The sequence below is a fragment of the Micromys minutus genome (assembly GCF_963924665.1).
Source record: "Micromys minutus genome assembly, chromosome: 20".
NCBI lineage: Eukaryota > Metazoa > Chordata > Mammalia > Rodentia > Muridae > Micromys > Micromys minutus.
The window spans coordinates 27,116,272-27,128,178 of record NC_137955.1 but is presented as its reverse complement, the minus strand read 5'-3'; the positions used below and the strand labels follow the sequence as shown (position 1 = coordinate 27,128,178).

The 11,907-nt window shown below is 46.3% G+C and overlaps 1 protein-coding gene across 1 annotated transcript in view; it reads left to right on the top strand.

The window, feature by feature from the left end:
• The first annotated feature begins 657 nt into the window (after positions 1-657).
• RAI14 (retinoic acid induced 14) overlaps positions 658-11,907 on the top strand; it is a 107,839-nt gene continuing 96,589 nt past the window's right edge. The window contains exon 1 of the mRNA XM_080933846.1: positions 658-740. Coding sequence (XP_080789972.1) covers positions 705-740 — 36 coding nt within the window. The 5' untranslated portion in view covers positions 658-704. The remainder of the gene's footprint in view (positions 741-11,907) is intronic.

The window sequence follows — 11,907 nt, the reverse complement described above, 5'->3', positions numbered from 1 at the left end:
CCAATACTGGAATCTCCCAGCAGGCCACACCCCGCTCACAGCAGAGAGGATAGTCAAGGCTTGACTCCCACACGCTCCACTTTCATGTGCTTGGTAACTTGTTGAGGCTACAACACTGAAGCAGGGTTGGCGGTGAGAAGATGGACCAAGTGAATCCAGTCGAAAGATCCGTTTCTGCTTGCCAATAGGAGTGGGCTGTTGTGCAGCCTGGTGGCTCCTGTAAACGATGTGGTCCGTGTGCTTGACATGACTAGGGCTGAAAGATTCCCATCCCAGTACATCGGGAAGCGTGTGGAATGACGTGCAGGTTGATCGGCCCGTTTGCTGCTCTGCGATGTAGACATATTTCTAAATACCACATTGTAGGTGGGCAGCATTCACAGCTTATGTGTCAGCTAAAATAGACGAGGAGCAAAAAACAGTTCTTGCTTTTGTTTTCTTCTTCTTCTCCTAATTTGTACATGTCGGAAGGTCTGAGGGTGCGTGTTGTGAGCGGAAGAGCTCATGTCCTTCACTGACTGACGGATGCTCACGGACAGCTCAGCCCACCCCTGTCTCCTCCTCAGAGCCCAGTGTCGTCATCCAGTCAGGAGAGAAAATCTGTAGTGTTTACTTGGCGAGCTTCATTCATTCTTTTTTTTTTCCCTTCTCTGCTTAGGTATTGACAGATCTCCTAGGACTTTGGAAGGCTGAATGGACTAGCCATGAAGAGCCTGAAAGCCAAGTTTAGGAAGAGCGACGTAAGTATGCAGTGACTCATGGCTGCCCCAGCACACTCCACAGGCCTACAGAAACAGTCCAGCTCCTGCCCTGATAAGGCTCTGGGTTAATGAACAACAGACCCTGAGGCGCTAGGCGCCAGCTCCACTTGGTGTCTGTGAATGAGCGTGGTTTTTGTTTGCTGTTTGTGTGTCCAGCTTTCAGGAAAGTCTGGAGGAACATGGAGAGGCAGGAACAGTCAAATTAAAGTAAAAGCCGGTGTTTCCAAAGCTGCCAAGATCCTGCTGTAGAATGTCATTAATTTTAATTTATATCTATTGTTAATTATTATTTTTTTTTGTTGCTGTTGTTTCCCTGAGAGAATCTCACTTTGTACAGTGGCTGGCCTTGAACTGAATGAATCCTTCAGCCTTTGAAGTGTTTATCCATCACACTTGGCCAGAGGAGGGGTGATTAAGGACTTCCGTTATCAGCATTGTTCTCTTGGTCTTTAAGAACCTTGAACTCAGTCTTTGTGGTTCACTTTGTGGGAATCCCCCCACCCTGAATTCCCTGGGGGCGATTCTCACAAAGTTCATCATAAATAACGTTAGATTGGCAGATTGGATATGATAAGGTCTGAAACCCGAAGGTCTCCCATCAGAAAATGACAAGGACTCAAACATGATAAGGACATTCTCACAAATTCTTACCTCCTAAGCTGCGCAGGGATCCGAGCCTTGTAACAAGCTACACAGCAAAAGCTTCAAGCAAAACCGTTGCACTCGAGTGGAATTTGTGGAAGAGCATTAGGTAGAAGCCCAGATAAGTCACCTTCAAAATAGGTTTGCTCAGTTACCGCTGAAACTCACATAACTCAAGGTGAGCCTGCAGTTTTGTGCTCTGCCATGGATTTATCTCAGCGGGTTGGCACCTTTGGGAGTTTGCAGTAAACTCGGCTGCATCTTTCTGGTGACTGTGCTATTTGCATACATACCTACTTATCTCTTGGACTACTACATGTACTTTGATAAGAGGCCAGACAAGACGATTCAAAAGTGATTTCCAAAGTACCGTCTCTTTAACAAGAAATCTTAGGGGAAAGTTCACCTCACTCTTAAGGTAAATCAACTGAAGTGACTGAACTGAAGGTCAGATGGTTAAACCGTGTGCTCCGAAGAATCCTGTCTCCCCTTCAGATGCCGCTTCCCCAGGAAAACTTCACTATGCTCCCCTGCTGGCAATTAGAGAGGAAAGACACAGAAGACACTGCCTTGCCCAGTTCCTGAGATAACAGTCTATGAATTACCAAAGAAGGGAATCTGGGGTGGAAATGTAGCTCAGTGGCCCAGCATTCGCCTGGCTTTCATAAGGCCCTCGTTCACTTTTCATGACTCCCAAAGGCGGGGAAACTGTTCCAAGACACCATGGGTTGCTTCCAACTGTGTACATTGAGATTATTGTTGCCGGCTCTTGTCCTCTGGGAGTTATGATCTATAACCAGGGCAGAGGGGGTTGGTAGACACATGTAATGCTGGTTGGGAAATTTTAAACAGGCAGTCGTAGAGAGCGTGCTGTTGGGACCTCGGTTTTAAATGAAGATTGAAACATTTCTGTGAATTAAAAAAAAAAAATCACAATGGTAACACTGGTAAAAGCTTCTGAGATTTGGCAGCAAGGTCTTGGTTTGGGCAGTAAGTGCTTACTAAGAAGGAATGTCCGAGGAGCAGCCCTGGGGGAGGAGAGCAAAGGAAATTGGTTGGATGGGAGAGATTCATCTACAGGGCTTCCCAGATGTATCCCAAATTGTGTCCTCAGGCTGGGTAGCCAAGTGGAGGGAATAAAAACACTAGAAGAAAATTTTCCAAATAGTCCTGTTTGTTAGCCAGTCATATGGTGGTCCTGCTCATAACAGGACCATATCAGACACTCACTCCAGGGTCCTGGCCTCATGGGACAGGTCTCACAGTTATGCAGCTTTTCAGATTAAGGAACGGAGGCCCCAGGGATGTGCAGCAGTTTCTACGGATTCCGGATTCCCGTTGCTCTAAGTTGTGGGACCAGTTTTTGCAGTGAGGTGTTGGAAGTCTAGGTTTCCTGAAGACACAGGTGCTTGGGATGGAGATTCGGGTTTATGAAAAGGTAGAGATCCAGGGAGCAACTCTGAACTGGGATTGAGGCTTGGTAGACGTGCTGTTTACTGGAGGTCAGACACACGTCTCAGGGCCTGATGCTTCGGTGCTAGTTGGTTAGCACTTCTCTATCCTACGAAGGAACCTACCAATTATAAAAAGGTCCAGGGAGCCTCTGAAGAAGAGTGCACCTGGGAAGGGATGCTGTTAAGAGCATGCGTTTCACTTGAGGTATTTGGTAGCTGTCATATGCATTACTAGTTACGTAGTGACAAGAAAACAGGTGTACAAATGATTCTGTTTAATTAAACAAGCCCAACTACAATCTTTACTGAAGCGTGTGGCGTCTCCTGAGTGTCCTACAGCCTCGGCCACCCCACCTTCCCACTTGTCTTTGTGTGAAACAGAAAGGGAAGAAAGAGCTCTTTGTGTTTGTAAGGGTAGGGCGCCCAGGACGGCAGATCAGGTTCAGGCTTACGGAATGAGAAGACAGGTGACCCACTGGCGTGATCACGTTTCAGCCAGGCTGTGTGCGTGGGAGGGCTGCAGCCAGGTCACCTTGTGGCTCTTGAGAAGTCTCGGGAGTAGGCAGTGAGGGTGACCGTGGCCTCTGTGGGTGGCCTTCAGGTCAGTGTGCTACTCCAGGACCTTTGTGCAGGTGGAGATTAAGTCAGGGTGTGCTTTCTGGAAGCTTCTCCAGTTTGGTTCCCTGACGAGGGCAGGCTTATTGGTATGCCACTGGGGATTCAGCGTGATGCTGTGGGCTGAGGTTAGACAGAGCCCTAAATATATTTGGGACCCTATAGATAATCTATGGAGGCCGAAGAGATGCTTCCGTGGCAGAAGCCGTGTTTTTCAGTTTACAGGGAAGAACTCGATTTGGGGTATCCTTATGCGTGAGCTTGACCCAGGAGAAGCAGACACACAGGTGATGCAAACTGTAGGGGCTTGGGGGGTTTTTTGTTTGTTTTTGTCTGAAAACAAGAGTGTGATGATACAAACCTGACCAACACAAGGAAAGCAGAAGCAGGAGTACTGGGAGTTCAAGGCTAGACTTGGCCATGCATGATAAACCCAGGACTGGGAGTTCAAGGCTAGCCTCGGCTGTGCAGTGAATCTTTCTCCCACGTCTCCAACCGTACTCCACGAAGCTGATAAACCTAGGGAGGAAGAGAGAGGTAAATAAACGTACCTCTCAAATACTCAAGACCAGGCAAACATAGGACATGCACGTCAAATGGACCTTTGAGGTGAGCCTAGCTCCGCAGGAAACCCAGAGCCAGATGTGGGATTAACTGTTAGACTGGGAAGCCTGGTGGCAAAGGCTGCGAGTCACTGAATGGAAGGATATCTCAGGAGCTTTGCGAAGGTGGAGTTCCGACCCAGGGGATTGGTATAGGTGGGGAAGATGAAGTTGGGGGTGTGGGGGAGGAACGGCTCAGCATGTGGAATCTTAAAATTTGCCCTTGACAGTGTGAACTAGTAAGACCTGAGGAATCCAAACAAGCATCCTGTGGGGTGTGGCTACAGGATATCGAGAACACCCCAAAGTGCGTATTCTGTTTCTCAGATGGAGAGGGTGACTTTCATGCTCATGGACAAAGGCGAGTCCAAACCCTCATTCTTTATGTTCTTTCTGTATCCAAACGTTTTTGGATATGTTTAGGTCTTTTATCTTTTAGTTTGGACGTGGCTCTTAAGTATTTGCAAATAGTGTGTAGTTCCTCGTGAGGGAAAAAAATCAGCTGCCCTTATGAGTCATGAGACCAGGAAGGTTGGGATTTCCTTTTGTAGGTAAAACATAGTGGCTTCTAGAATTTCTCTGTGAATGCCGATTTCCAGTGCCATAGCCACATGAGTGGGAGTGTGGGGTTGGGACACGGGAGGATTGAAAGACCTTTGTGACAAACCTTGAGAAGTGGCTGAGCAAGTCAGCATTTACTCCGGGGGTGTGCATTGGCTTTTGTGCAAGTTTTATTCCCAGGTGTGTGCACTATTAGACTGAGAAAGCGGCAGACAGTTTAAAGGGACTGCGCTTGGAAGAGACTGAAGGGTTGCCGGACCTTGATATAGCAGCTCCTGAGACTGCAGCCTTGAGACTGAGCCAAGGTAATGCCCACACTCCCCAAATCCTGAGGAACCAGACACATCCTGCTCCGTCAGGATCTGAATTTGTTGCCTCATTGAGATCATGGTTCTCATGAAGGTCAAGAGCTGCTGTTTCTACCTCGGTATTTTTCTTTCAAGGCATTTTTTTTAGTCATTTATAGTAAGTCCTTACAGATGCCTGAGTCATTTCGTGTATGCACGTGGGCACACACCAGGGCAATTTCATACCGCAGTCTCTGTAGAGGCACAAGCCTTGGCCAGTCTCAAGCTAACCTCTTTGTAGACTCATGGCTTAAAAAGGTGTGAGAGATGACCCCACTGGGCGGAGACAGGAGACATGGAGAGGGAGGGAACTTGTTGGTTCTTCTCAGGCTGCATACTTTCCAGATCCTGTCAGCCCATTTGAAACAGAGAATCTTCTTGCTGCCTGATCTCACCTTGTGTTAATTGGCCAGGTGCCATAACTAGGCACTGCAAGCTGGGTGGCCTAATCAGCAGGAATTTATTGTCTTTCAGGGCAAGAGGCTGGAATTGTGTTGGGGCTGGTGTGCAGGGAGGTGGATGGGAGAGCCCGTTGTGTGCTTCTCCAGGACTCTAGGTGTTTACCGGGAACTTTGGCTTGTGGACATGTTACCCCAATTTTAGACATCACCTTTGCTATACTTCCTCTCAGTGTACATGTATGTGTCCACATTCCTAGGTTTTATAAGGCATATCGGATTAAAACCCATTCTGTTGACCTCATTTTAAACTACATTAACATGTAGGCTTCTTTGGTTTTTAAATCTACTTCTTAATCTAAGTAAGGTAGCATTTTGATGTGGAGGTTTTAGCACTTCAACATAAATATTGTGGACATGACACCATTCAACCGGTAATGCATTTTTATTCAAGAATAGGTTTTTTTTTTTAAGTTCTCACCTTTTCCCACTGAATACATACAGTTAAGAGACCTCATCCCTTCATGAGGTAGATGGTACTCAGTGTCTCAGAAGGAGGGAAGGGCGTGGCAGTATCCCAGTGAATGTTCTAGACTGGTGCACAGAAACAAGAATAAATATTTCTCTCTCTTTTAAAATGTTGCTTTGGTTTGTGCACTGTGTGTACGTGTGTGGGAGTAGAGCATTGGATGCCTTAGTACACTCTTTACCTCTGAGCCATCACTGGAGCCCCCACATTTAAAAAATGTTTATTTCCTCCCGTGTGTGTGTGTGTGTGTGTGTGTGTGTGTGTGTGTGTGTGTACAAACTCACACTCAGACATGTGGAGACTAAAGGTCAAGGACATTAAGTGTCCATACCTTATTTATTCATTTTTGAGACAGGGTTTCCCACTGAACTCAGAGCTTGCCCGATTGATGAAGTTGGTTGACCAGTGAGTTCCCAGAATCCTCCTGTGTCCCCCATAGTCTCCAGTGCTGCGGTTATACACATGCACTGCCGAGACTGGCTTTTACATAGTGCTTGGCATCCAAGCACAGTCCTCAAGGTCATGCAGCAAGCACCTTCCCACGAGGCCATCCCACAGTCCTAGATGACACGCCCTCATGACAACACTGAGAAACATTGGAAGGTAGGAAGGTAGGTTGGTTGAAAGTAATTTTGATGGCGTGATTCATATTGGATAAATGGCAGGCCTGGAACTCGGTTTTTACTTACAGTGTATGTTGCACCGTGCAAACGTATATATCTGCATTAGCATTTTTAAATTTTGAATCTTCAAACTGTATAAAATAAAACCTTTGCCTGGTGTTCTATGTTAAAGTAAGCCTGTACGGAGCACTTGTCTAGCCTGTGGAAGCCCTGGGTTTAATTCCCAGCAATGCCCTTCCTGAAAGGGAAAAATGTGCAGTGATTTTGTACAATTCTTTGTATCACCCAAGCTTGTCCCTGGCAGTCGAGCTTACCACTGCCAGTGCCCTTCTGTTCCCGGTGGTGGGGGAAACCCTGGGAGGTTTGCTTGCAGAGAGCCGCATAGATCTCAGACCAACTTTGAAGGGGAGGCCAGGCGTTGATTCTCCTGTTCGCTGTAACCCATGATGCATCTCTGTCTGCTCCTCAGCTGGCTACATGAATCAGAACTTCAGCCATTATCCCAGCCTGATTCTTCCGTAAACCCAACATGTTTCATCTGGAGACTAAAGTGAAATGCAGGCCCTAACCCTTAAACTTGGGAAAACTCTGAGAGTGTTCAGAGCAACCGAGTCACCTAAGCCATTGTCTATTACCTCTTTGTTAACAAATTGATTATCAGATCATTTTCAATGAGGGCTATTGTAGAGCTACGTGGGTTCTTGCTTGATGGAGTCACCACTTACTTTCTCTTCAGTGATGAACCAGGAGTTGCTTCTGAATCATCCTGTGGAAGTTCTGAGTTGAGTTTCTGCACAGAGATCTTTTCTGGGTAAAGGATTGTTTCACTGATGTGGAGATGGGCGAGTGTTAGCCAAATAGCCAGTCACATCTTTAAAAATGCTAGCCCAGGCTTTGCTTCCACTTGAGTTCATTGAAAGAGGAGGGAAAGGCCTTGTGTCTGACTCACAGGTTATGCCAGTGCCTGGCGTTGCTGAGAATGCTCTTCCTGTTTTGGGAAACGCTGCCTGAAAATATCTTGTTCTGTTTTTTTTCATCTTCTTAGAAGTCCATTGGGCTGCCATCTCTAGCTCTTTCCTGGGCTGCCCAGTGATCTGGCCGCTCTGCTCAGAAGGCATACAGCTAGAGAGCAAGATAAAGTAAAAGGATCCACATCCACTCTCTTTGACTATGTTTATTTTGAAATGTGTTTCCCAAATGCTCGATTTTGGGATAGAGGGCGCTGGGTTTACAGATATGTACCATTATATCTGGCTTTTCTGGGATGCGACTTGAGCCTTCAGGCTTTGTATAGCTAGTGTTTTGTTTGTTGTTTTTTGTTTGTTTGTTTTTTTATCTGTTTTCCACCAAGCCATCTCCCTGGCCCAGAAACTTTTTTAAGTAGTGTAGGTTTTTCATTTTCATTTCATAATTAGGTTGGGCATCTGCTCTGGACTTGCTCAATGTGTTGCAGGTCAACATTTAAGTTTTAAAGAAAGTGAACTGTAACATTTTCCTTTTTTAAAAGATCTGCCCAAGGGGGTAAAAGTCATTACTCTCATGTTAAACCTAAGGGGAAGGCAGGTGATCATAGACTGGCTGAACCCCAAGGGGCAAAGAAGAATGGATATCAGAGACAATTAACATTTCCGCAGGCCAGTGCCACAGTGTCATTTGAAACCTGACTATTAAAGGTGTTCTAGAATGTTCCCAGTCTTTAATGGTTTGCTGCTGTTGGTTGCTCCTTGCCAACAGTGTTGTGTTGGTGGGAACCTATTGTAGCAGGCTGTTTCATATGACGTTAACTGCCTCTCCCAAGCTAGGAATGGAAGGATGTTATCAACTGGAGACATTGGGTAATCAGTCAGGTTTTTCTTCAAGTAATCTCTGCTTTAATTGATCTGATTAGATGTGGGATTAACAAGGGTCTGCTTAAGTGTCATTTATGGTTATAATTTTGAGGTTGCTCACACAGAGAAGAAAAACCATGATCTGATCTCTCACCTCCACTGAAAAGGCAGGGCTTTATGACACCACCTTCTAATTACATACTAGAAACTTGACTTTACATTACTGTGAGTCCGTGCATTCAGCAATGTGTGTCTTAGTTACTCTTCTGTTGCTGTGAAGAGACTCCAAGACTCTTATACAGGAGAGCATTTAATTGGGGTTGGCTTGCAGTTCAGAGGGGCCAGTCCATGATCATCATGGTGAGAAGCATGGCGGCATGCAGGCAGACATGGTGCTGGAGAAGGAGCTGAGAGTTCCACATCTGGACCCACAGGCAGCAGGAAGAGCATCTGGACCTGGCTTGGGTTTCAGCAACCCCAAAGGCCACCCCCAATGACACCCCTCCTCCAACAAGGCCACACCTCCCAACGTCACTCCCTAATCATTCAAATGTATGAGCCTATTTTTACTTAAACTACCATACCATGGAATCAGTGAGAACGTGAATGTGAGTGTTCTTAATTAGGTCAACAAGTTGTTCCATCTGCACCTAGGTGACAGCGTAAATATGAAGTTGTAGCCCAGCGTTGAGAAGACCTCTAGATTTGTTCCAAAGTAACAATGAAAATAACTTTCCCCCTTCTAGACTTGTTCTGCTGTTGGCATCCATTGAGATGAAATTAGCAGTTGTGGTAGCCACGCCGTCCCCTTCATTCATACTGGGCTCACTGCGCCTTCTCTCTCCCATCCCCAGATGCTTCTTGCTGCTTCTTGTCTATTTGTGCCTTCAGATACTTGAACCCAAAGGCATTGTATTTATCCCGCTTGTAATTTACTGTAGTAGCTAAATTTGGTTTTATGTCAGATGAATCTATTTCTGTAGTTCTGGCATCCGTTTAAATTCTAGTTCTTATTATAACATTGGCATTGGGTCAGCCCCACTCTTGGTACATATGCTCATGTAATTTTATTCTAAGTCACAGAATTTCATTGAGCAGCTGAAAGGCTCAACCTTAATGTGTGTAAGTCAGTGTGTGTGTGTGTGTGTGTGTTTGAGAGGGGGGGGGGAGAGAGAGAGAGAGAGAGAGAGAGAGAGAGAGAGAGAGACTGAGACAGAGGAGACTGCAATATGATTTTATATATATATATATATTTAATAATATATTACATATTATATATGTATATGCACACTTGACACACACACACACACACACACACACACACACACACACGGAAAAAACCTAGCTTTACCTCCTGCAAGCTAAGTAAGATCTTTGCTACTGAGTCACATCTCTAGTCCTTGATATCATCTTGTCTCCAGCCCTTAATCCGTGCTCTTTGGGGTCTGGCTATTCATCTTGCCCTTTGTCTTCTGTCTGTGTTGCTTTTACCTTCTGGTATCCGCATGAAACCAGCAATGACTGTAATTGCTCTGATCTTTAACTTTCTCATCTCTAATTGAGGTAGGACCTGTATCTCCCATAAAGCAGCATGAACATTAAGGTGAAACCTTTCACACAGTAAATTCAAAGTCAGTCATAGTTCCTGGTGCTCAGCACATGTCTGTAAGAACTCTTTTTTTATGACTGACCCATTGCTATTCAAAATGAACCTTGGTGTGCAGATATCGAGCAATGGAAGAGTTTAGGGGAGAGCTTCAGGAGAGAGAGAGAGAGAGAGAGAGAGAGAGAGAGAGAGAGAGAGAGAGAGAGAGATGAACCCAGGGCTGGACCAGGTTGATTGAGCAGGCTGTAATCAACAGAGGAATCCATGGAGATGAGATGGGGATGTCAGAAGTAGAGGTGGAGTGGAGGGCCCCAGGCTTGTATGGGCAGCTAATAGGAAATGAAGCTGAGGAGAGATGGGTGGCTCTGAGCAGTGCTGAAAGGCCAGGGTGGGGTGGATTGAAACTGAAGAAGGAGGTTTTGACATGATTATATTCTGGCGGTAGAATGATTGGGGGTTTTGAGAAACTGTAACCAGAGAAAGGGGCCAGGCCTGGGGCCAAGGCTTGGGCGGTGGCCACTTCGAGAAGGACCGGATGGGATTTGAGTGGGTGTGGAGCAGAAAGCAGGGAGGGAGCCAGATTCCAGTTGATAATGCAGAGGAAAGCCTCTTCACATGACCACACCCTGTCAGCCCAGGCTGAGTGGCCCCCATCACCTGAGAGATCAGCTATGGGATGAATTTGGCCCCGCCTGTCACTCAGCAGTTTGGTGGGGCAGGAGGAAACAGCAGGAGGTGACACTGCTCTACCTAAAAGCAGCAGTTGAACTGTTGAGTGAGGCGCTTTCCTGCCAAGTGTTAACTAAAGCAAGCAACCTCACTTGTAATATGTTGGTTCCTCATGATTCCAGAAGACCTGATCCCGTCCTATTTTCCAGCTGGGGAGACTGCTGCTCAGAGAATTGATGTGTTGCTTTGCCAGTGCTGAGGTACCAAACTCATCAGGGTGGCTTAAGCCCCAGGGGACATTGATTATATCCCATTGTCTCTGTGTAGGGGACCAAACTGACATCCTTTCAGAGACTGTGGAGGGATCTGTGCTTGCCTCTCCAGCTTCCGGCCCTTTGTCCATGTTCTGTTATTTCCTTTCATCTCCAATGTGCACACTGTGCACAAGTCTGTGCCCAAATTTCCCCTTTTAGAGGAGGTACCATATGCTGGTTAAGGCCCACCTTGTTGATAATGAATTTCTTCTGTACTGACCCTATTCCTCAAGGAGAGGAGGACTTCACCAGATGAATTCAGCTCTAACACTTCTCCAGGTCAGCAAAATCAAGTAGGAATTAGGACTCCCTGGGGTCTTGGCTCTAGGACTGCCTGATTAAGCCTAGCTGTGGTAGTGGACACCAGTGTTTGCTGTCAGGAGAAAGAGAACTGGGTGATTCCAGCCAACGAAGGGAAGGCCTGGAATTGAATTTCAAATTCCTCATTCCTACTGCCAGTGGCCACTGAAAAGTTGATAATCCAGTATACACGTGGCCCAAAACTGGCTTCAGTGACGCCTACTGGGCCAGCCCAGGATTATCAGTCTGAAAAGCTTTGTTGCCAAAGGTAAAAGTGGGGTGGGGAATATGGAAATCAAAGTGGTTAAACCTGTTTAGGAGAAAAGATGGAGCAAAAAGAGAACCTAAAAGGTGCTCACTGGGACCTGAGACTTAAGGAGTGTGGGACAGCTTTCTGTTTTCAAAAAAAAAAAACAGGGGATAGGATTCTACCCTCCAAAGGTGTGGGGCAGTTCCCTTTAGGTGGTGGTTCCTGGGCTTTGGGTCTTGGTTGAATGGGTGTAGGCTGGGAGGTGGATTGGATTTTGAGAGCTGAGAGTCCTTGGTAAGGCCCATCCTTACCTCGTGGGATTCACAGGAGCCTGTTCCAGCGAACTCCTGCTTCAGGTATATCTAGAAAGCTAACCAAACTGTTCCACCTCGGTAGACAGATGGGTT